This window comes from Erithacus rubecula (assembly GCF_903797595.1).
Source record: "Erithacus rubecula genome assembly, chromosome: 6".
In the NCBI taxonomy this organism is placed as follows: domain Eukaryota; kingdom Metazoa; phylum Chordata; class Aves; order Passeriformes; family Muscicapidae; genus Erithacus; species Erithacus rubecula.
The window spans coordinates 59955271-59977958 of record NC_136688.1 but is presented as its reverse complement, the minus strand read 5'-3'; the positions used below and the strand labels follow the sequence as shown (position 1 = coordinate 59977958).

Here is a 22688-nt window from a genome sequence, read left to right as displayed (position 1 = left end):
ATTTTTAAACTTTTATGGCAAGATGAAAAATCTCCAATTTTCTAAGCACAATTTTCCTCTCAGAAGTTCCCCCTTTAATTGGGTTCTCTTTTGAGTGCAGCACTTTCCTTTTGAGTAATTAAAAACTATGACCATTGCTAATTAAATTTAATAATTAAAAAGGAGTTTTGAAAGCAGGTTCCTCAAATAAGGCCATTTATTTCTTTTCTTTCTGCAGAATAAAAGAATTTTTCTATCATCAAATCCTCACTGAAGGTGATTCAGGGGGGAAATGCTCCCCTCTCTTTCCAGAGGGGGATTATCCCTAATCCTGGATTCTGGCACCTTCTCCAGCCCAGGCTAGGCCAGGTCACCCACAAGCCACCCCTGCACCCCTTCTGTCCCTGCCCTGCCATGTCCCCATCCCAAACCCCCTTTCCATCCCTTTGATCCTGCTGCAACATCCCAGAGCAAATCCCAAACCATCCCACATTGTGTGCATATCCCAGAGAAATCCCAAACCACCCCACAGTGTGTGCATATCCCAGAGAAATCCCAAACCACCCCACAGTGTGTGCATATCCCAGAGTAAATCCCAAACCACCCCACAGTGTGTGCATATCCCAGAGAAATCCCAAACTATCCCACATTGTGTCCCTGCCCCAGGGTAAATCCCAAACCATCCCACATTGTGTGCATATCCCAGAGAAATCCCAAACAATCCCACAGTGTGTGCATATCCTAGAGTAAATCCCAAACCATCCCACAGTGAGTCCCTGCCCCAGGGTAAATCCCAAACAATCCCACAGTGTGTTCCTGCCCCAGAGTAAATCCCAAACCACCCCACAGTGTGTGCATATCCCAGAGAAATCCCAAACCACCCCACATTGTGTCCCTGCCCCAGGGTAAATCCCAAACCATCCCACATTGTGTGCATATCCCAGAGAAATCCCAAACAATCCCACAGTGTGTGCATATCCCAGAGTAAATCCCAAACCACCCCACAGTGTGTGCATATCCTAGAGTAAATCCCAAACCACCCCACAGTGTGTGCATATCCCAGAGAAATCCCAAACCATCCCACAGTGTGTGCATATCCTAGAGTAAATCCCAAACAATCCCACATTGTGTCCCTGCCCCAGGGTAAATCCTAAACAATCCCACAGTGTGTGCATATCCCAGAGAAATCCCAAACCATCCCACAGTGAGTCCCTGCCCCAGGGTAAATCCCAAACCATCCCACAGTGTGTGCATATCCTAGAGTAAATCCCAAACAATCCCACATTGTGTCCCTGCCCCAGAGTAAATCCCAAACCACCCCACTGTGTGTGCATATCCCAGAGAAATCCCAAACCACCCCACATTGTGTGCATATCCCAGAGAAATCCCAAACAATCCCACAGTGTGTGCATATCCCAGAGTAAATCCCAAACCATCCCACATTGTGTGCATATCCCAGAGAAATCCCAAACAATCCCACAGTGTGTGCATATCCCAGAGTAAATCCCAAACCACCCCACAGTGTGTGCATATCCCAGAGAAATCCCAAACCATCCCACAGTGTGTGCATATCCTAGAGTAAATCCCAAACAATCCCACATTGTGTCCCTGCCCCAGGGTAAATCCTAAACAATCCCACAGTGTGTGCATATCCCAGAGAAATCCCAAACCATCCCACAGTGAGTCCCTGCCCCAGGGTAAATCCCAAACAATCCCACAGTGTGTCCCTGCCCCAGGGTAAATCCCAAACTATCCCACAGTGTGTGCATATCCCAGAGAAACCCCAAACAATCCCACAGTGTGTCCCTGCCCCAGGGTAAATCCCAAACTATCCCACAGTGTGTGCATATCCCAGAGAAATCCCAAACAATCCCACAGTGTGTCCCTGCCCCAGGGTAAATCCCAAACTATCCCACAGTGTGTGCATATCCCAGAGTAAATCCCAAACCATCCCACAGTGTGTCCCTGCCCCACAGTAAATCCCAAACAATCCCATTCCCATTCCTGTTCCCGTTCTCATTCCCATTCCCACTCCCATTTCCCATTTCCATTCCCATTCCCATTCTCATTTCCCATTTCCTTTCCCATTCCCACTCCCATTTCCTATTCCATTCCCATCCCATCCAATCCCATTATCCCATCCCATGAGCAGGACCCCACTCCAGTCCTGGCCTGGCCACATCCAGGCTCCTCTCCCAGGATTTCCCCCCTTCCCTCCATCCATCCCTTTCCCAGCTCTCTCCCTGGATTTGGAAGGATAAAAGCAGTTTGCTCCTGGCTGGGCATCAGCCTGAGCTGGGTTGGTTTGATCTGAATCCCCACAAACCCCTCGGGAAATGCAGGGGAAATTTATAAATTATCATCTCCAGCTCTCCAAATTAATCTGCACAAATATGTAAAGTACTTCTTCATTTAGGATTTAAAACAAGCAGGAAGGCAGAGACAGCCCAGCACACGCTTGGTGCATGCACGGGCACAGCTCCAAAGGTTCCCTTGGAATGCCAGTGCCATGTGGGGATGGAGCAGGAGCTCCAGAGGAAGAGGCAGCCCTGGCACAGGTGCCCAGAGCAGCTGTGGCTGCCCCTGGATCCCTGGCACTGCCCAGGGCCAGGCTGGAGCAGCTGGGACAGTGGGAGATGCCCCTGGAGTGAGATGGGATTTAAGGTCCCTTCCCACCCAAACCATCCCAGGATTCTGTGGCTTTTTGAGAATCATTTCCCTTTCTCCATGCGAGCAGGAGAAGCAGATTCCAAGCAGTGCTCCCGGGGCTGTGCTGAGGGCAGGGAGCTCCCATGCAGCTGGGAGAGCACAATTCCCAAAATGTGATCTGCAGGGAACTGAGGGATGGGGCAGGACAGGAGAAAACAGCCTCAGGTTGCACCAGGGGAGTTTAGATTGGATATGAGGGAAAGCTCCTTCCTGGAAAGGTTTGTCCAGCCTGGCACAGCTGCCCAGGGCAGGGCTGCAGTCCCCATCCCTGGAGGGATTTAAATCCACACCCTGTGCCTGTGGCACTCGGGGACATGGGCAGTGTGGCCCTGGCAGTGCTGGGAATGGCTGGGCTCCATCTCAGGGGGCTTTTCCAAGCTCAATGATTCCCTGATTCCATGGCAGAGCACCTGCCATCCATAGCCATGGACCTAAGGGAGAAATGCCCACACACAGCCTTGTTTGGATCAACTGAACCCACAGCAGCAGCAATTTCCCCATGGGAAGGGAGCTCAGGGACTGGCAGTGCCCAGGGAGGGTTGGATCCCCATCCCTGGGGGTGGCACTCAGAGCTCTGGGCTAGGGACACGGTGGGCATTAGGCACAGCTGGGACTCCCAGGGACTCTGGAATTCTGTGAGTGCCCCTCGGGCAGGGGTTGGGGGGGCTCAGGGGGTCAGGGCAGCTGGGGGAGCTGGAGCACCCTGTGCCCGTCCCTGTGCCTTGTCCCTGTGCCCATCCCTTGCCATCCAACAGTGTCATCCAACAGCGACATCCACCAGTGACATCCAACAGTGACACCCTGTGCCCATCCCTGTGCCATCAACAGTGACATCCAGCACGGTCAGACAGTGACACCCAGTGCCTGTCCCTGTGCCAGACATCAGTGACATCCAGAGCCTGTCCTTGTGCCACCTATCGGTGCCATCCAGCAGGATCCAGCAATGACATCCAGCGGGATCCAACGGTGCCATCCAGCGGGATCCATCGGTGCCATCCAGCGGGATCCATCGGTGCCATCCTGCGCGGTGGGACAGTGACACCCAGTGGCTGTTCCTGTGCCAGACATCAGTGACACCCGAGAGATCCGTCGGTGCCATCCCGGGATCCATCGGTGCCATGCAGGGCAGTGGGACAGTGCCATGCAGAGCGGTGGGACAGGGACATGCAGAGCGGTGGCACAGTGACATCCAGGGCGGTGGGACAGTGCCATCCACAGCGGTGGGACAGTGCCACGCAGGGCGGTGGGACAGTGCCATGCAGAGCGGTGGGACAGTGCCATCCACAGCGGTGGGACAGGGACATGCAGGGCAGTGGGACAGTAACATGCAGGGCGGTGGGACAGTGACATGCAGGGCGGTGGGACAGTGCCATGCAGGGCGGTGGGACAGTGACATGCAGGGCGGTGGCACAGTGACATGCAGGGCGGTGGCACAGTGACATGCAAAGCGGTGGCACAGTGCCATCCCGGGACCATCAGTGCCATCCCGGGACCATCCGTGCCATCCCGGGATCCATCCGTGCCATCCCGGGATCCATCCGTGCCATCCCGGGACCATCAGTGCCATCCCGGGACCATCCGTGCCATCCCGGGATCCATCCGTGCCATCCCGGGATCCATCAGTGCCATCCCGGGATCCATCCGTGCCATCCCGGGACCATCAGTGCCATCCCGGGATCCATCCGTGCCATCCCGGGATCCATCCGTGCCATGCAGCGCCCGCCCGGCCCCGCTGCAGCCCCGCCGGCAATCCCAAGGAACCAGCGGCTTTTCCTCCCCCCAGCGCAGTGACAGCGGCTGCTCGGGCCGGCCCCGCTCCTCACAATTCCCGGACGGAGGGACAAGGCACGGACGGGGGCTGGGGGAGCCTCAGCCCGGCCCGGGGCTGCGGGGCCGGGGCACCGACACCGGCACCGACACCGACACCGACACCGACACAGACACCGACACCGGCACCGACACCGGCACCGACACCGACACCGACACCGACACCGACACCGGCACCGCCCGGATCATCCCCGGTACCTCATTGAACATCCCCGGCACTGGCACCGGCACCGCCCGCACCATCCCTGATACCGGCACCAGCACCCGCAGCGCCCGGATCCTCCCGGTACCAGCACCGGCACCTCCCGCATCCCCCGGCACCGCCCGGATCCTCCCGGTACCGGCACCGGCACCTCCGGCATCCCCCGGTTCCGTCCGGGCCAGGCTCTGCCCGGTTTCCTTCCTCTGGGGATGGAGGAGTGAAATCCCTCCGGCTGCTCGGGCAGGCTGAGAGCTGGGAATGTTCCCTGAGGAGGAGAAGGGTCCAGGGAGAGCTCAGAGCCCCTGCCAGGGCCTGAAGGGATCCGGGAGAGCTGGAGAGGGACTGGGGACAAGGGATGGAGGGACAGGACACAGGGAATGGGACACTGCCAGAGGCAGGGATGGGTGGGATATTGGGAATTGGGAATTCCTGGCTGGGCTGGGATTGCCAGAGCAGCTGTGGCTGCCCCTGGATCCCTGGCAGTGCCCAAGGCCAGGCTGGACAATGGGACAGTGGGAGGTGTCCCTCTGAGGTTTTCCTGGAGCCTCCTCTCCTCTCCTCTCCTCTCCTCTCCTCTCCTCTCCTCTCCTCTCCTCTCCTCTCCTCGTCCTCTCCTCTCCTCTCCTCTCCCTCCTCCTCTCCTCTCCTCTCCTCTCCTCTCCTCTCCTCCTCCTCTCCTCTCCTCTCCTCTCCTCTCCTCTCCTCTCCTCTCCTCTCCTCTCCTCTCCTCTCCGCTCCGCTCCTCTCCTCTCCTCTCCTCTCCTCTCCTCTCCTCTCCTCTCCTCTCCTCTCCTCTCCTCTCCATCCCAATTCTCCCAGCCTTTCCATGGACATGTCCCATTTTCCAGAGCAATAATAAGTGTTAAAATCCCAGTGCTCTGATCCTGTGTGTGCTGGAGCTTGTCCATGTGCACTCATAACAAATGAAAGCAGGGTGGGGGTGAGAAACCAGGATTTGATCATAAACAAGCTGGAAAGGAGGGGGAGAAGGGGCAGCAGCCATGGAATGGGGACACTCCATGGAATGAGGTGGGAGCAGCTCCAGAGGCTCCAGCACTGAGCACCAAAGCCAGGATTTGCCAGGCTGATTTCACTGAACAGCTCCACATCCAGCACGGCCCAGCTCTCATCCTGTGCAACTCAAAGGCCACCTCTGTATTCAAAACAAAATCAGGATGTTGCTGTTAAAAAAAAAAAAAAAACACCAAAAACCAACCAGGTAAATCCACAAAACCACAGGGATCAGTTCTTGCTCCCAAGCAAAGCACTCTGGCCAAGCCTGAGTACAAAATTCCCTGTACAGTTATTAAGTCCTGCTAAAAATCTGAGTTTTCCTTGGGTTGAAAACACACCACACCACACAAGGCAAAAGTAAAAATAGGAATTATCATGCAGTTCTTTGTGTTTCAGGTCCATGGGAAGAACTGAAGGCAATCTGGGATGTTTTGCATTGTTTCATACAGTGAATGGGGATTTACAGATGGGAAGTTCACTGGAGCAATGTTATCCCCCACAAACAATATTTGTAACATGGACAAAAATTCCAACACTTTCTGGAAGAAAAGCATTCCTAGGAGGAGAGACTGGCAAGCAGCTTGTAGATTATCACCTTTTAAAAAGCAGAAATTCTGAGCTGTATGGACACAAATAAACCCATTTAACCTTTGTAAAGTGCAATTTGAGAGATAAAAACTGGCAAATTTGGAATTGTGACAGCTGCAGGTCATTGGTTTTGCAGCTCCCAGCCAGACATTCCCATGGGATTCCTGAGTTTTCTCACAGCTTTTCCTGATTTTGTGTCTGGTGTCCTTCTGCCCAAGCACTGAAGGGACAGGAGATTTAAGGAATTTAAGGGACATGATTCCTAAGCTGATCCATCTCCAGGAAAATTCTTTAGGCATCTCTCCTGCAGAGTAAATGAAAGTTTCTGCTGCTCTTTCCAATGAGGCAATGCCACATCCACAGCCAGGGGCAGTCTGGGGCATCATCACCTGCTCTGAGCCCATTCCAGTGGGAGAATTCCCCATGGAAAGGGGGGAACAGGGTGGTCTTTAAATCCCTTTTCATCCCAAACCACTCTGGGGTTTATCATTCCCACTGCCTGGGGGAAGGGAATGAAACATTTTGCAATTTTCAGTGCTTTGACTTCCAGAAATGAAAGATGTTGATATAAATAATCACCATAATAATAATTATCCACCATAATATGGAATTTTTGTTTTGCTTTAGAAGTTTTTTTAGTGATGGGTTTTGTTGATTATGGATTTTTTGTTGTGATCCATCCCTGGCAGTGCCCAAGGCCAGGCTGGACATTGGGTTTGGAGCAGTGGGACACTGGGTGGGATTTAAGGTCCTTTCCAGCCCAAACCACCCTGGGATTCCAGGATTCCTTCTCCTCCCTCATTCAAACGTGCACCTGCAGCCACAGAGCCCCTCCTGTCCTGCCAACAGATGCCCTGGAATAATTCCATCAGGTTTTTATTGCTGTCACTGGAATGAGTCCCTGTGGGTCAAATTAACAATTCCAGCATTTTCAATTTACATTTAAAGTCCTGCTGAGTTCCACCAAATCTGAAGACCTGCAGGATTTTATGGTCTGTGCAAACACCTGGGATATCTGAGCCATGTTTTATGGTGACAACTCCCTCCTGTACTGGTGAAATCCCAGTGACTGGAATGGAAGAACTGGAGCAGCCCTGGCTGCAATAGCTCTGCAGGAATTCAGGATTAATCCAGAACACTCAACCCTCCTCATTTAGCATAATCATAAATAAATTGATATTAAAGCAACTATTTCAAATATCACATCTTTCAAAATAACACTGTAGGGGCTTCAAAAACAAACACCAAACATGTTAAAATAAAAGGAAAGGAAACTCTGGAGGCAAAAAAAATCTTAGTGCCAGGCCTGGCAATGGGCAGACAGCACAGAAATTTAAGGTAATTTGGATCAGAAGACAACCCAAAATGTGCTACATTAGCTAAATTCCCTGTTAAATGATGGCTCTAACCCAGAGCAGCACCTTCTCTCTGTCTGGCCCAGCTCTCACTGAGGTCAGGGCTGTCTGACTGACTGTGGTTAACCCCAGGAGCTGCCCCTCAGCAGGACTCACATGTGGGATGAGCCCTGTCTGAACTCCCTGCACTGCTGTGGGAGGCAGAACTGCCTGAAGAATCTGGGATCTCCTTTTTGTGAGAATGGGAGCAATAAAACCAATGTAAAATACCCAAGAGGGAGCTGCAGGAGCAGGGGGGATGGAGCAAAGAAGAAACCAAACCAGTGGAACAATCCAAACATGCTTTATGCACTGAAATCAGGAACAGCCTCGGGGTACCCCTACATTTAGCACCACTGTGAGATGGGAACACTCAGAGGAAGCAATCACACAGCCTTGAAAAAAGGGACACAGGAGAAGGAAAATGGGCTGGCTTGGAGGTTTGATTGGGTGTCATGCTAGCAATGCTGCTGCTGTGATTTCTCCTCACATTCCAATTGAAAGCACACAGCAAGACTAAGTTCATCTAGCACTGGTTTCTCCACATGAAGAAAACAGAAGGGAAAAGTTAAAAATGCAAATTCTCTCCATCAGATCCAAAAACGTCCCGAGGAGGCAAAAAATTTGCTTTGTAAATGTGTCCAAGGATCATCCCAGCCCTCCTAGCAGGAAGCAGGCAACAAAGGAGAGTACAGGCAACATCCTATGGCATTTATTATGTACAAACCTTGAGATACAGAAACAAGGCAGCCCTTGAGTTACTGGTCATAAAAAACCCCCCGTGCAGACACAGCTGGGGCCAGCACCCCCACACTCACCCTGCACTCCCCAGCTTCCCCCAGCACGGGGAGCTCCACATTCCAGAGGAACAGACAGAAGCTCTGGGAAGGGTTGGATGGACCAATTCCCAACTGGATGCCAGCTCTCTGCCAAACCCACTGCCAGGAGGGGCAGCTGGCACCGAGCCCTGCACTGTGCCACGGAGGGGACAAAGGGAGCAGGACAGGGCTGCTCGAGCTGCCTGAGCAGGCTCAGGGCTGGGCTCAGGGCCGGGATCAGAGCCAGGATCAGAGCCAGGATCGGCTCAGGCTCAGCTCTGGGCTCAGCAGTCTCAGCTCCGTGCTCAGCAGTCTCGGCTCTGCCCAGCTCAGCTCCGTGCTCAGCAGTCTCAGCTCCGGGCTCGGCAGTCTCAGCTCCATGCTCAGCCCCGCGCTCGGCAGTCCCGGCTCTGTGCTCAGCTCAGCTGCAGCAGTCTCAGCTCTGGGCTCAGCTCCGGTCTCAGCAGTCCCGGCCCCGGTCTCAGCAGTCCCGGCTCCGGGCTCAGCTCAGCTGCAGCAGTCTCAGCTCCGGGCTAAGCTCCGGTCTCGGCAGTCCCGGCTCCGGTCTCGGCAGTCCCGGCTCCGGTCTCGGCAGTCCCGGTCTCGGCGCTCAGAGCGCCGCCAGGCCGAAGTTGCAGCGGCAGTAGAGCATCCCGGCCGAGTCCAGCCAGGAGTCGGAGATGGGCTCGTAGCGCTGCACCGTGTTCAGGTAGGAGGAGCCCGAGTGCCCGCCCACCACGTACAGCTGGTTGTCGATCACGGCCGCGCCCACGCCTGCGGAGACACACGGCATCAACCGGGGCATCAACCGGGGCACCGACCGGGGCATCAACCGGGGCACCGACCGGGGCACCGACCGGGGCACCGACCGGGGCACCAGCCGGGGCACCGACCGGGGCACCGACCGGGGCACCGACCGGGGCATCAGCCGGGGCACCGACCGGGGCACCAGCCGGGGCATCAGCCGGGGCACCGACCGGGGCATCGACCGGGGCACCGACCGGGGCACCGAGCGGGGCACCGACCGGGGCATCAGCCGGGGCATCGACCGGGGCATCAGCCGGGGCATCAACGGGGGCATTAACCGGGGCACCGACCGGGGCATCAGCCGGGGCATCAGCCGGGGCATCAACGGGGGCATCAACGGGGGCATCAACGGGGGCATCAACGGGGGCATCAACGGGGGCATCAGCCGGGGCCATCAGCCGGGGCACCGACCGGGGCATCAGCCGGGGAATCAGCCGCGGCGGCGGCGGAGACCCCGCGCCCGCTGAGCCTCGGTGCCTGAAGGCAACGGGCAGCCCCTCTGCGCAGCTCCCACTCCCTTCTGTGCTCTTACCACCCCTCCTCCTGTCCCAGTGCCCGTCAGGGAGACTGTGGGGTGGAATCAGGGAATGTCCTGGGCTGGGGGGACCCACAGGGATCATCCCAGCCCCTGTCCCTGCACAGACCCCCAACAATCCCACCCTGGGCATCCCCACCATCCCCTGGGGAGCCTGCGCAGTGCCAGCACCCTCTGGGTGGGGGAAGAACCTTCCCAAAATCCAGCCTGAGCCACCCTGGCCCAGCTCCAGCCCTTCCCTGGCTCTGTCCCTGTCCCAGAGATGGGAGCTGCACCACAGCCCTGCACCCGAGTCTGCACACCAACAGCATCCAGCAGAACAGTGACCTGCAGAAATTCATCACTGCTCAAACCACTGAAAAAACAGCAGCTAGAGCAGAATTACCACTCCCTCAAATTCCTGTTACAGCTCAGCCTTAATAAACGGAACTTGGAGAAACCACAACCCTTTCCCAGAGCTGAAGTGACCCTCAGCCCCAGGAGTCCCTGCAGCTGTCCAGCTCAGGGCTCCTTTCTGCCGTGTCCCACCTGTCCTGGGCTCCTTCATGGGCCGGCACACCGTCCACTGGTTCTGGTGGGGGTCGTACCGCTCGATGCTCGACAGGTGGGACACCCCATTGTGTCCCCCCACCACGAAGATGAAGCCCAGCATGACCCCCACCCCAAAGTTGATCCTTTTGTCAGCCATGGAGGCCACGGGCTCCCAGGAGTTCTTGCTCGGATCGTAGCGTTCCATGCTGGAAAGGAAACACAGCTGGGAGCTGGGAGCTGGGAATGGGGATTCACCCCTGGGGTGTGACAGGCACAGCTGGGAATGGGGATCCTGGACATTCCTGGGGTGTGACAGGCACAGCTGGGAGCTGGGAATGGGAATTCACCCCTGGGGTGTGACAGGCACAGCTGGGAGCTGGGAATGGGAATGGGGATTCACCCCTGGGGTGTGACAGGCACAGCTGGGAGCTGGGAATGGGAATGGGGATTCACCCCTGGGGTGTGACAGGCACAGCTGGGAGCTGGGAATGGGGATTCACCCCTAGGGTGTGACAGGCACAGCTGGGAGCTGGGAATGGGAATGGGAATTCACCCCTGGGGTGTGACAGGCACAGCTGGGAGCTGGGAATGGGGATTCACCCCTGGGATGTCACAGGCACAGCTGGGATTTAGGAATGGGGATCCTGGACATCCCTGGGGTGTGACAGGTACAGCTGGGATTTAGGAATGGGGATTCACCCCTGGGGTGTGACAGGCACAGCTGGGAGCTGGGAATGGGGATTCACCCCTGGGGTGTGACAGGCACAGCTGGGAGCTGGGAATGGGAATGGGGATTCACCCCTGGGGTGTGACAGGCACAGCTGGGAGCTGGGAATGGGAATTCACCCCTGGGGTGTGACAGGCACAGCTGGGAGCTGGGAATGGGAATGGGGATTCACCCCTGGGGTGTCACAGGCACAGCTGGGAGCTGGGAATGGGGATCCTGGACATTCCTGGGGTGTCACAGGCACAGCTGGGAGCTGGGAATGGGGATTCACCCCTGGGGTGTGACAGGCACAGCTGGCTCTGTCAGGCAGAATTACCACACAGGAATAATGGAATACAGAGGAAAGGGCTGGAGCTGATGGAAAATTCTGTTGGTACAACCCAACAGCACCAGAAATTGTGTTATCACCTGGGAAGCACCAGCCACATCCCAGGGCATTTCCACAACCAAAGCAGCCCAACAGTGCTGCCAAAAATCAGTTTAACCTGTTTTTATAATATATTCAGTCAAAGTTGGACTCAATGATCTTAAAAGACTTTTCCATCCCAGATGGTTCTGTGATATTTCCCCTGACACAGCAACTGGTTCAGCCTCTGCCATGTCCTCCCTGTCCCACTGTCCTGGATCTTCAGCTCACACCCTGAAACCAAGAGGCTCTTTCAGGATGCCTGGTGCAGTTTTTTAAAATAAAAATAAAATATGCATACCATAGAAATAATAGTCTATTAAAATAATATTATTAATATAATAATATATTGAAATAATATAATAAATTATTATACTAATATATTAAAATAGTATAATATTAAAATAATCTACTAAAATAATCTAATAATCTATAAAAATAAAAATTCTGTGGGAAACTGAACACACCACAGAGCTGAAGTGCATTTCTTTGGATAACACAGTAAATCCAAAGCTGCCTTGAGGTTGGCCTGAAACAACATTCAGAGAGAAGCCTGTGGAGAGTGTATTTATATTCCTCAGGAAAAGCAGCAAAGAGGCAGGAGAGGCTTCAGGATCCAATGAAATGGATTCTGGTCATTGTTAGTGTTTTTGGTCACTGTGCAGATGTCAGTCACCAGCACACTGATGGCTCAGGCTGTCCCTGCCCCAGGGCAGCTGCAGGAGCACAGAGGGACAGGACAAAGGGGAGAGGAGACCAGAGTTTGGGAAAGGGGCTTCATGGCCCAGTGTGAGCCTGACTGAGTGCCAGAGCTCAGGGGAGCCATGGCATGGCTTATACTCACCCTCCAACCATCAATAAAACCAAAACCATTCCCAGAATGAGGAACACCTGAGCTGGAAGGATCAAGGAGCCCAAGGATCCTTTTCCTAATAGAAAGAACCTTTTCCTGAAAGAAGCTTCTCCTAATACCCAACCTAAACCTGCCCTGACTCAGCCTGAAGTATAAAAAATGCAATTCATCATGACAATGCCTGCTACCACCCTGTTAACATTCACTGTGTCCTTTCCTGGGAGCACAGTTTCATCTTTACTCAGCTCTTGCACTTGTAGTCTATTACTGTGCTTCCTGGAGGGACATGCAGCTGATTTGTTCCCATTTTAATGATTCCTTTGCATAACTGGGTGTCCTGGACATCCACAGGGAACAGAGGAGTTGAAGAGCTTGGTGGTACCAGGAAACTCCTTGGGAATGCAAGGTCTGAAACAAGGCCTGGAGTCAGACCTCTAATCCCCATCCTGAATTCTGCTATCAGCAGTAACACTAAGATCCATCAGAGGATCTTAAATTTTATTTAAATAAAATAACTCAGTATTTATTTTGTGTGTAGTAAGCATGGGAAAACTCCTATTCCCCTCAAATCAGGACTTTCATGGCAAAACTCCCTAAAAATTTTACAGGCTTGAGCTACAAGGCTCAGGAATATGCAGCATGTCTTTGTTTTTACCTTTTTAGTAAAATCATCTTTTAGGTGATCTAAAAAAGAGCCCAAGCAAGGTGGAACACACCAAGTGAAGGAAAACCATGGATTTCCTGTTTGAATGATGGGATTGATGTGAGAGAACAGGGATTAATGAGGCCCATGGAGATTATTGAATTGGCTGCCTGGGGGGGCTGGTGGTGCCCAGGTGAACATGCACTGTTCACATGGACAAGGATTACAAAGCCTGCCCAGGGGGGTTTGCTGGTGCTCAGGTGGGCACAAGGTCACCCCAGCATGTACCTGTGCAGGTGGGCAGGACAAGGATTAAACAGGCTGCTCAAGGGGAGGTTTGCTGGCACTCAGAGGGGTCACCCCAGCACACACCTGCTCATTTGAGGCAGAACAAGGATTAAAAAGCCTGCCCAGGAGGGGGTTGTTGGTGCCCAGGTGAACATGTACCTGTCCAGGTGGGCATGACAAGGATGAAAGAGCCTGCCCAGGGGGGGTTGCTGGTGCCCAGGGGGGGTTGCTGGTGCCCAGGGGGGGTTTGCTGGTGCCCAGGGGGGTTGCTGGTGCCCAGGGGGGGTTTGCTGGTGCCCAGGGGGGGTTGCTGGTGCCCAGGGGGGGTTGCTGGTGCCCAGGGGGGGTTTGCTGGTGCCCAGGGGGGGTTTGTTGGTGCCCAGGGGGGGTTGCTGGAGCCCAGGGGGGGTTGCTGGTGCCCAGAGGGGTTGCTGGTGCCCAGGGGGGGTTGCTGGTGCCCAGGGGGGTTTGTTGGTGCCCAGGGGGGGTTGCTGCTGCCCAGGGGGGGTTTGTTGGTGCCCAGGGGGGGTTTGTTGGTGCCCAGGGGGGGTTGCTGGAGCCCAGGGGGGGTTGCTGGTGCCCAGGGGGGGTTGCTGGTGCCCAGGGGGGGTTGCTGCTGCCCAGGTGAGCACGTACCTGTTCATGTGGGCAGGCCCATAGCCCCCGATGGCGTAGATCATCCCATCCAGCACTGCAGCAGCGAAGCAGCTCCGTGTCCTGCTCATGGGGGCCACCAGCTGCCACTCCTTGACCTTGGGGATGTACTTCTCCACACTCCTCAGGTAGGACTGGCCGTCGTAGCCCCCCAGGGCGTAGAGCTGGCCCGCCAGCACGGCCACGCCCAGCGTGCTGCGGCTCTCAAACATCCTGGCCAGGGAGCTCCAGGTGTTGCTCTCGGGGTCCCAGCACTCCACTGAGCTCTCGTGCTTCCTGTAGCTGATGCCCTGGCACACGTGGGTGGCAATGCCCCCCACCACATAGAGCTTCTGCTCCAGCACACACACCCCAAACTCATAGCGGGGGATGCTGAGAGGGGCCAGCCCGATCCACGAGTCCGTCTGGGGGAAATACATCTCCATGCTGAAAGGGAAGGAGAAAGGCATCAGCTGCAATGGGACTGATGGCAATGTGACCAAAAGGGAGGAGAAAGTACACACAAAACACCCCAAACAGCAGCTGCAATGGGACTGATGGGAATGTGACCAAAAGGGAGGAGAAAGTACACACAAAACACCCCAAACAGCAGCTGCAATGGGACTGATGGGAATGTGACCAAAAGGGAGGAGAAAGTACACACAAAACACCCCAAACAGCAGCTGCAATGGGACTGATGGGAATGTGACCAAAAGGGAGGAGAAAACACCAAAAACACCCCAAACATCAGCTGCAATGGGACTGATGGGAATGTGACCAAAAGGGAGGAGAAAACACCAAAAAACACCCCCAAACTCATAGCAGGGGATGCTCAGAGGGGCCAGCCCAATCCATGAGTGATTCTGGGGGAAATACATCTCCATGCTGCAGGGGAAATACAACCCAAAGGGAGGAGAAAACACCAAATAAAACCCAAACATCAGCTGCAATGGGAACTGCTGGAAATGTGACACACGGGGAGGAGAAAATACAAAAATAAAACAAACCAAACTGGCCATGGAAATGGAAGAGAGGAAAGCAAATTAGAGAGAGGGAAGTGCACATTTGTATTTACAAATACACATTTAGAAAGTACAGCTTGCAGTTTATAAATATGTATTTTATGTGCAGTCTATAATTTAAAGAAATGTCAACGTAGCACAAACTAACCTGAAAAGTTTGTCTTTGAAACAGCTCATTTGTTTTAAACAGCATTTAAAATCTTTTATTTAAATCCTGCATTTAAACTCTACATTTGCCTCCTACATTTAAACCCTACCTTTAAATCCAAAAATGTAAATCCAAAAATAGCATTTTCTTTTAATTATACTCAGTGAGAACACAGTGGGTCTAGCTTGTCCCATATAAAGTCTAGCCAATCTACCTGAATATTTAATTAAGAAATTACCTAAATAATTAAGAGGCTATCTGGCACAGAGGAAACATGATCTGTTCAAAAACCATACAGGAGCATGAGGCCCCTGGAGAGCTAGAACTCCAGAAACAGGAGCTGCTCCAACACCAGAGAACAGAACACAGATTAAATATATTCTAAGTAATTTTGCTATTATGAAGCACCAAAAAATTGAAAATAATCCAAAATATATTGGTAGGATTCTTCAAGTCATTGAAGAAGGTGGGAAAAATGCAGAAGAATATCAGAGAATGACTTTATTCACTCCAACATTTTTTATGAAATTAAACCCCCTTTATTTTTTTAAGTCTATAAACCAAACAACTCCCAGCCCTGACATCTGGTTTAATATCAGTGACTATCACTGGGTAAATTAAATGACTTGGATATCTCTGAACACAGGGAAAAGAACACAGAGCTCTCCCCAGGTTTTGAAATGTGTGTCCCTCTGCCAGCACAGAAAAGGATCTCCCAGAGTATCAGCACTCACCCCTCCAATCATCAATAAAACCAAAATCATTCCCAGAATGAGGAACACCCTGAACTGGAAGGAACAAGGAGCCCAAGGATCCTTTTCCTAACAGAAAGAGCCTTTTCTGAAGGAGCTTTTCCTGCTACCCAACCTAAAGCTGCCTGAGCCAGGCTCAGTATACGAAGTGCAGAATGGAGCTGTGGGAGCAGCCCAGGGGAGTGCCTGGCCCAGGGAGCAGAGCTGGGCTGCTGAACATCAGGGCTCTGTGGGACCATGAGTACATCCACATGGGTTTGTGTCCAGCAGCACACACAGTCCAACCTGCAGCTCAGGGAATGTTCACCCATGTTCTGAGCAAACCCAGCCACACCAGCTTGAGGAACAATGTTGTTTTTCTCTCTTTTTTGTTCTTTCTGCTGCAGGCTGAGCCTCAGGGACTCTCCAGGAATGGAGGAGGCTGATTCTGGAGTGCAGGTGAAGGAGGGAGGGGCACTCAGCAGTTCCAGCACAGACACAGCAGCTGGGACTAAACCACCATCATACCATGAGCCAGAACTCCTTCAGGAAACCCCAGGATCCCTGAGGCTGCAAAAGAGCTCCAGGATCAGGGTCCAGGCTGTGCCCAGAGCCCACCTTGTGCCCAGCCCAGAGCTCTGAGTGCCACCCCAGGGATGGGGATCCAACCCTGCCTGGGCACTGCCAGTCCCTGAGCTCCCTTCCCATGGGGAAATTGCTGCTGGTTCCACCCTGAGCCTGCCCTGGCCCAGCCTGAGGCCGTTCCCTCTCCTCCTGTCCCTGTTCCTGCAGCAGAGCCTGACCTGGGGCTGTGCCCTCCTGCCAGGGACTTGTAGGGAAAAGTCCCTCTGAGCCTCCTTCACTCCTCTATGATTAAGTCTATTTTAATTCCAAGAACTTCTGAATTATCAGGAAGCACATTACTCAGACAGCAAGGTAATTTTTATGATTTGTTTGAAATAAATTATGTAAAATGAAAATACCTGGAAGGAAAAATAAGAACTGTAGCAACTTAATGAACCACGTTATTAACTCAATCAATAGAGTGAAAAAGCTTTCAGAGTTGTTTATTTTGTTTGCACAGGTGCAAACAAAACCCCCTAACACTGCATAAAATAAAAAGCACTTGGGGGTCATCCTTGTTAAAAAAAACTGCTGAAGAGTTTTTGTGGAGGAAAAGAACAACCACAGTCTGCAAACTCTGGAGGGACTCCCAGGTCTCTTCCAGGATCAGTGAGTGTGTTGGGAAGGATAAGGATGTGACAGGAGGGTCTCACAGATACATATGTATAACACAAAGATCTTGGAATGTAGAATCTGAAGAAGGAATGGAAATGAAAGCAAGTTTTGATACAGAAGAAAAGAACTGCTGAGCCAGTCTTACTGGATTACTAGAAAGAAAAGGGTAAAATGAGTTGGAAGGGGTTTTTATGGCTCAGAGCAAAGGATAAATCCATCTCAAACAAAAGATGCTTTACCAAGCAAGAAAGATTTCAGGGGCAAACAAGAAAACCAATGTTGCAAGTAGAAAAAATTTTCCACTGCAAGGAAACTGAGAAACAACTTTTAGCTTCAACTGTAACACACTAACTTTTTGTGATTGGAAAACAGTAACATGAGTTTGGTAATTTAGTAGTCACCACAGGTTATAGGCAACAGTAAAGGGGTTGTTATGTGTAGAAGATGTTACACTCCCTAAAGCAAAGCCCTGGGATGCCATCCCATGAAACAAAGAAATTCCTTCAAACAACCCCCCCTTACCCAAAAACCCCGTTATCTCTTAGGATTTCTATTGGCTCTTAAAGTCACACGTTAATTGGTTCTTTTCTCACTTAGAGTTTTAAGATAATTGGTTAGTTTGTAAGTTGTAGTTTTTATTGGTTAGAAACTCAATCATCTGGAAACCTATATAAAGTGTTTCGTTATCTGATATAATTAGACCGTTGCCAGCATCCCCTTTGAGGACAATAAAGTTATCCTTGGGATTTGCTGAGTGATCTCAAGCCTTTGTTCTTCACTAGTGAGTAGCTGAGGGCTCTGCATCCAGGGTTCAGAAGTACCTGGACTCAGAGCTGCAGACCCTGGGGTTGGAAAACACCCAACCCTAAAAAACAGCTACAGTTATGTGTAAATGTGTGTAAGCATTGTAAGCAGTGGAGCTGGATACAGCTGAGCTCTGGTCCCCAGGAGCCCTGAACTGCTGCAGGAGCCCTTGTGACCCCTGTGCCCCCCTGTACCCCCCTGTGACCCCCTGTGCTCCCTGTACCCCCCTGTGCCCCCCGTGCCCCCCACTCTCACCTCTCCAGGCAGGCGAAGAGCCCCGCCTTGCCCCCCTGTACCCCCCTGTACCCCCTGAGCCCTCTGTGCCCCCCTGTACCCCCTGTGCCCCCCTGTACCCCCCTGTGCACCCTGAGCCCCCTGTGCCCCCCTGTACCCCCTGTGCCCCCCTGTACCCCCCTGTGCACCCTGAGCCCCCTGTGCCCCCCTGTACCCCCTGTGCCCCCCTGTACCCCCCTGTGCACCCTGAGCCCCCTGTGCCCCCCGTACCCCCCACTCTCACCTCTCCAGGCAGGCGAAGAGCCCCGCCTTGCCCCCCTGTACCCCCCTGTGCCCCCTGTGCACCCCGTACCCCCTGTACCCCCCGTACCCCCCGCTCTCACCTCTCCAGGCAGGCGAAGAGCCCTGCCTTGCCCCCCTGTACCCCCCTGTACCCCCCTGTACCCCCTGAGCCCCCTGAGCCCCCCGTACCCCCCTGTGCCCCCCGTACCCCCCGCTCTCACCTCTCCAGGCAGGCGAAGAGCCCCGCCTTGCCCCCCACGGCACACAGCACCTTGGGGGCGCAGCGCGGCCGCGCCTGCAGCGCGCTCTGCTGCGACAGTCTGTGCTCGGGCATGAAGTGGTACTTGAGGGCCTCGTTGAGCAGGTGCTTGCAGGTGTGGTCGTCCCTGATGAGGTGGTTGGCCTCGTAGAGGCGCGTGAGGAAGCTGACGCTGAGCAGGGGCAGGCGCACGCGGTGCAGCAGCCGCGCCAGGTGCTTCTGGCGCTCGCGCGCGTCGAACTTGACCCAGGCCTCCAGGGCGTGGAACACCGTCTCCTCCGTCAGCACGTTCAGGCAGTCGTTGGACACGATCTCGTCCAGCTCCGAGTGCCTCAGCTCCAGGAACTCCTCGGTCTGGCACACGTCCTCGAAGTTCTGGCAGATGAACTTGCTGGCGGCCAGGCAGAGCTCGCGGCAGCCGTAGGTCTCGGCGAAGCGCCAGATGCCGATGCAGTTGCCGGGGTCCAGCTGGCTCTCCAGGAAGGCGCAGCACTCCTGCACCACCAGCCTGACCTGCAGCAGGTTGGCGGCGGGCAGCAGCGCCTCCACCGTGTCCTGCGAGATGAGCACGGTGCCGGTGTAGGCGTACTCCACGATGGCCTGCAGCGCCGCCTCCTCCACGCACTGGAACTCCACCTCGGCGTTCTCCTTCTCCGACAGGCTGCCCGTGAACATGGCCTTGAAGTAGGGGCTGACGCTGGCCAGCACCACCTTGTGCGCGTGCACCTCGGCCTCGCCCGCGCGCAGCACCACGTCGCACAGCTCCCGCTGCTGCCGCAGCACGTTCAGCCCCTGCAGCAGCTGCTCCGAGTGCAGCGGCGCCAGCTTGGCCAGCAGGAAGGGCGGGGACGGGTCCATCTGCAACACAGGGAGGCTCAGTCACCTTCTGCAGCTGGCACCTGCCACACCCAGCGCTTACACCCCCTTTGGGCTTCCCACTGACCACTCCTATCCCCGCTCAACCCTCACCTGCTACGCTTTAGCACAAGTTAAACCCAGCACCTCCAAACCTTCATTAATAATGCTAGATTCAACTCAAACCCAACCCTATCGCTTTTTTATTTGCTCTGGAGTAAAATATCTGTGATCTGATTGCTGGGGTGTCTGCAGGGCCAGGAGCTGGACTGATGATTCCTGTGGATCCCTTCCCAATCAGATATTCTGTGATTCTACATCAAGGGTTTGAGACAACTCAACAGTGGCTGAAACAGAAACAAACACACATAACTAAAGAATACGACTGGCTTATTTGAGGCAAAGTATTGAAAGTTCTTAAACTCCTTTTGTGCAGTTCAATTGCTGCCTGCTCAGTGCTCCTGGGGAGCAGCCCAGTCCTGCTGTGCCTTTCTCTGGCCAGGCTGTGGCAGGGAGCAGCTCCCCAATCCCAATCCCAATCCCATTCCTCCCCAACCACCCCACAGAGCATTGGGCTGGAGCAGGTTCCTGTGGATGCCCAGAGGAGCACAGGAGGAACAGGAGACACTCACCTGACCCAGGGAATCCCTGCTGGGAGAGCTCAGAGCTGCCCAGGTGAGCAGGGACAGGCTGAGCACCCCAGAACTCTTCCCCCTGCAGCACTGGCAGCAGCCCACGCTCCCCGGGACTCCAGGAGTGCCCAGGGGAGGATGCTCCCTCCTCCACAGCTCCTCTTCCCCAAGTCCCCACGTGCCTCGTGCCACTGGAGAGCGGCTCCCTGCTCTAATTGCAGCTCCCTGAGCACTCCCGGTGCAGCAGCTCTTTGTTCAGCCCCCAGAGCTGCACTGCTGAGGGGTGGGGATGTGTCAGGATCCCGGGCCACGGGGAAAGAATCCCATTGTTCTCCAGGGAACACCGCAACCACCCCACTCCCGAGCCCAGCAGCTGCTGATTGGCTAAATGATCTGCGAGATCTCGCTTCTTTTATCTTAATAATGAGTTCATCGTTTGCACAGCTCCTTAAATGACACCTCACTTGCAGGGCAGCCCACTTAGGAGTGCTTAATTTGAAATAATCAAATGGGCTGCCAACGTTTAAACGCAGAATACAATAGCAGTGACAGGGAAGGGGCTGAAAAACCTCTTATCCACAAAGGGAAAAATAAGCTCTCCTATTATCACTCTATACTGGAAATAAAAACTGAAAAAAACCTAATTTAAGCGCATCTGCAAAAGGCAATATCATAGCCAGCAGTATTTTCCCCATCACAACTTTGCAGCACAAACTACACATAGAAGAACTAAAAAAAAAAATTTAAAAGCTGTCCAGCATCAAAAGGAATGCAATTCCCTTTGGTGTTTGTGCTCACTTCCTAATTTCATCATACAAACACACAAAAATCAGGAAACACAAGACACCACCAGACGGAAAAAGGAATGGTCACAGTCCCGCTGCAAAGCCTGCCAAAACACCGATAAATAACTATATTTAAAGTATTCTACATCAACAAAGCTTCATGCACCACCCGGGCAGAACTTCTCACCACCCCCTGCACTCCCTGCCAGGCTCGCCCATACCGTGGATTTGCTGTTATTTATTTTATTTAGCAAGAAGTCACGGCTGGAACACGAGGCAGCCCAGCGCAGCGATCTGTGCCACCCCCGGGCTGCCAGATCCTTCCAGCTGGGCTTCAAACTCACCCGCAGGAGCAGCGGCGGGGGATGAGCACAGCAACCCCCGAGCAGATCACAGAGCACAGCAAACCCCGAGCAGATCACAGAGCACAGCAAACCCCGAGCAGATCACAGAGCACAGCAACCCCCGAGCAGATCACAGAGCACAGCAAACCCCGAGCAGATCACAGAGCACAGCAACCCCCGAGCAGATCACAGAGCAGAGCAACCCCCGAGCAGATCACAGAGCACAGCAAACCCCGAGCAGATCACAGAGCAGATCACAGAGCACAGCAAACCCCGAGCAGATCACAGAGCAGATCACAGAGCACAGCAACCCCCGAGCAGATCACAGAGCACAGCAAACCCCGAGCAGATCACAGAGCAGATCACAGAGCACAGCAAACCCCGAGCAGATCACAGAGCACAGCAACCCCCGAGCAGATCGCAGAGCACAGCAAACCCCGAGCAGATCGCAGAGCACAGCAAACCCCGAGCAGATCGCAGAGCACAGCAAACCCCGAGCAGATCGCAGAGCACAGCAAACCCCGAGCAGATCACAGAGCACAGCAAACCCCGAGCAGATCACAGAGCAGATCACAGTGCACAGCAACCCCCGAGCAGATCACAGAGCAGATCACAGTGCACAGCAAACCCCGAGCAGATCACAGAGCAGATCACAGTGCAGATCACAGAGCAGCGGCGGGCCCGGCCCGGCCCTGCCCCGGGCTCGGGGACAGCCCCGAGCGCCTCCGACTCCCGGGGACAGCGAGAACAGCACAACCTGGAATTCCGGTCCCGGCGGGGCGCGGGGCTCTGCACCGCGTCCCCGCCGAGGGTCCCTGCCAGCCCAGAGCACCGCGGTGCCTCTCCGCTCGCACCGGGGGCTCCCGGCGCGGGGCGGGCCCCCCGCGCACCGCTGCGCTGGCACCGGCCCGGGGGCGCGGCGGTGCCAGGAGGCGGCGGTGCCGCGGTGTGTCGCGGTGTGTCGCGGTGTGTCGCGGTGTGTCGCGGTGTGCCGCGGTGTGTCGCGGTGTGTCGCGGTGTGTCGCGGTGTGTCGCGGTGTGTCGCGGTGTTCCCGCCGCCCCGCTCTCACCTGTGCCCGGGTGCCCCAGGCCCGGCCCGGCCGCGCCGCCGCCTCGTTCCGCCGCTCCGCCACCGCCCGCTACGTCACTTCCGGCCGCCCCGCCCCGCGCGCCCCGCCAATCAACGGCCGCGCGGCCGCACACACCCACAGCTGCCGGTACCCGGGCGGTACCACAGCGCGCACCGCGCAGGGGGGATCCCCGGGTTCGCTTCCCGGCCGGTTTGGCTCCAGCTCCGTCCCCGCTGCTCTCTCCCGGCTCTCTCCACTTCTCCGCCACCGCTTCCGCGCCGCGTCCCCCCCGAAGCGGCCTGAGGAGAAGGCGGGAAGGCCCGCGTGTC

The 22688-nt window shown here is 54.6% G+C and overlaps 1 protein-coding gene across 1 annotated transcript; it reads right to left on the bottom strand.

The window, feature by feature from the left end:
- Window positions 1-8001: 8001 nt before the first annotated feature.
- KLHL28 (kelch like family member 28) lies at window positions 8002-22472 on the bottom strand. Its single transcript, XM_079307859.1, has 5 exons — window positions 22360-22472; window positions 18636-19531; window positions 13958-14401; window positions 10402-10610; window positions 8002-9305 (listed from the first exon to the last, which is right to left on the bottom strand). Exons 2-5 carry the CDS (start codon window positions 19529-19531, stop codon window positions 9142-9144), a joined length of 1713 nt encoding a protein of 570 aa, XP_079163985.1. The 5' UTR covers window positions 22360-22472; the 3' UTR covers window positions 8002-9141.
- Between the last annotated feature and the right edge of the window lie 216 nt (window positions 22473-22688).

Bases quoted from the DNA above. Each gene is read 5' to 3' on its own strand.
- KLHL28 (XM_079307859.1), bottom strand. From the start codon at position 19,531: ATGGACCCGTCCCCGCCCTTCCTGCTGGCCAAGCTGGCGCCGCTGCAC. The intron at 14,402-18,635 runs GTGAGAGCGGGG...CTTCCCTTTCAG, and splicing joins CTCTTCGCCTGCCTGGAGAG to CATGGAGATGTATTTCCCCC. The intron at 10,611-13,957 runs GTACGTGCTCAC...TTTCCTTTCCAG, and splicing joins GGGCCTGCCCACATGAACAG to CATGGAACGCTACGATCCGA.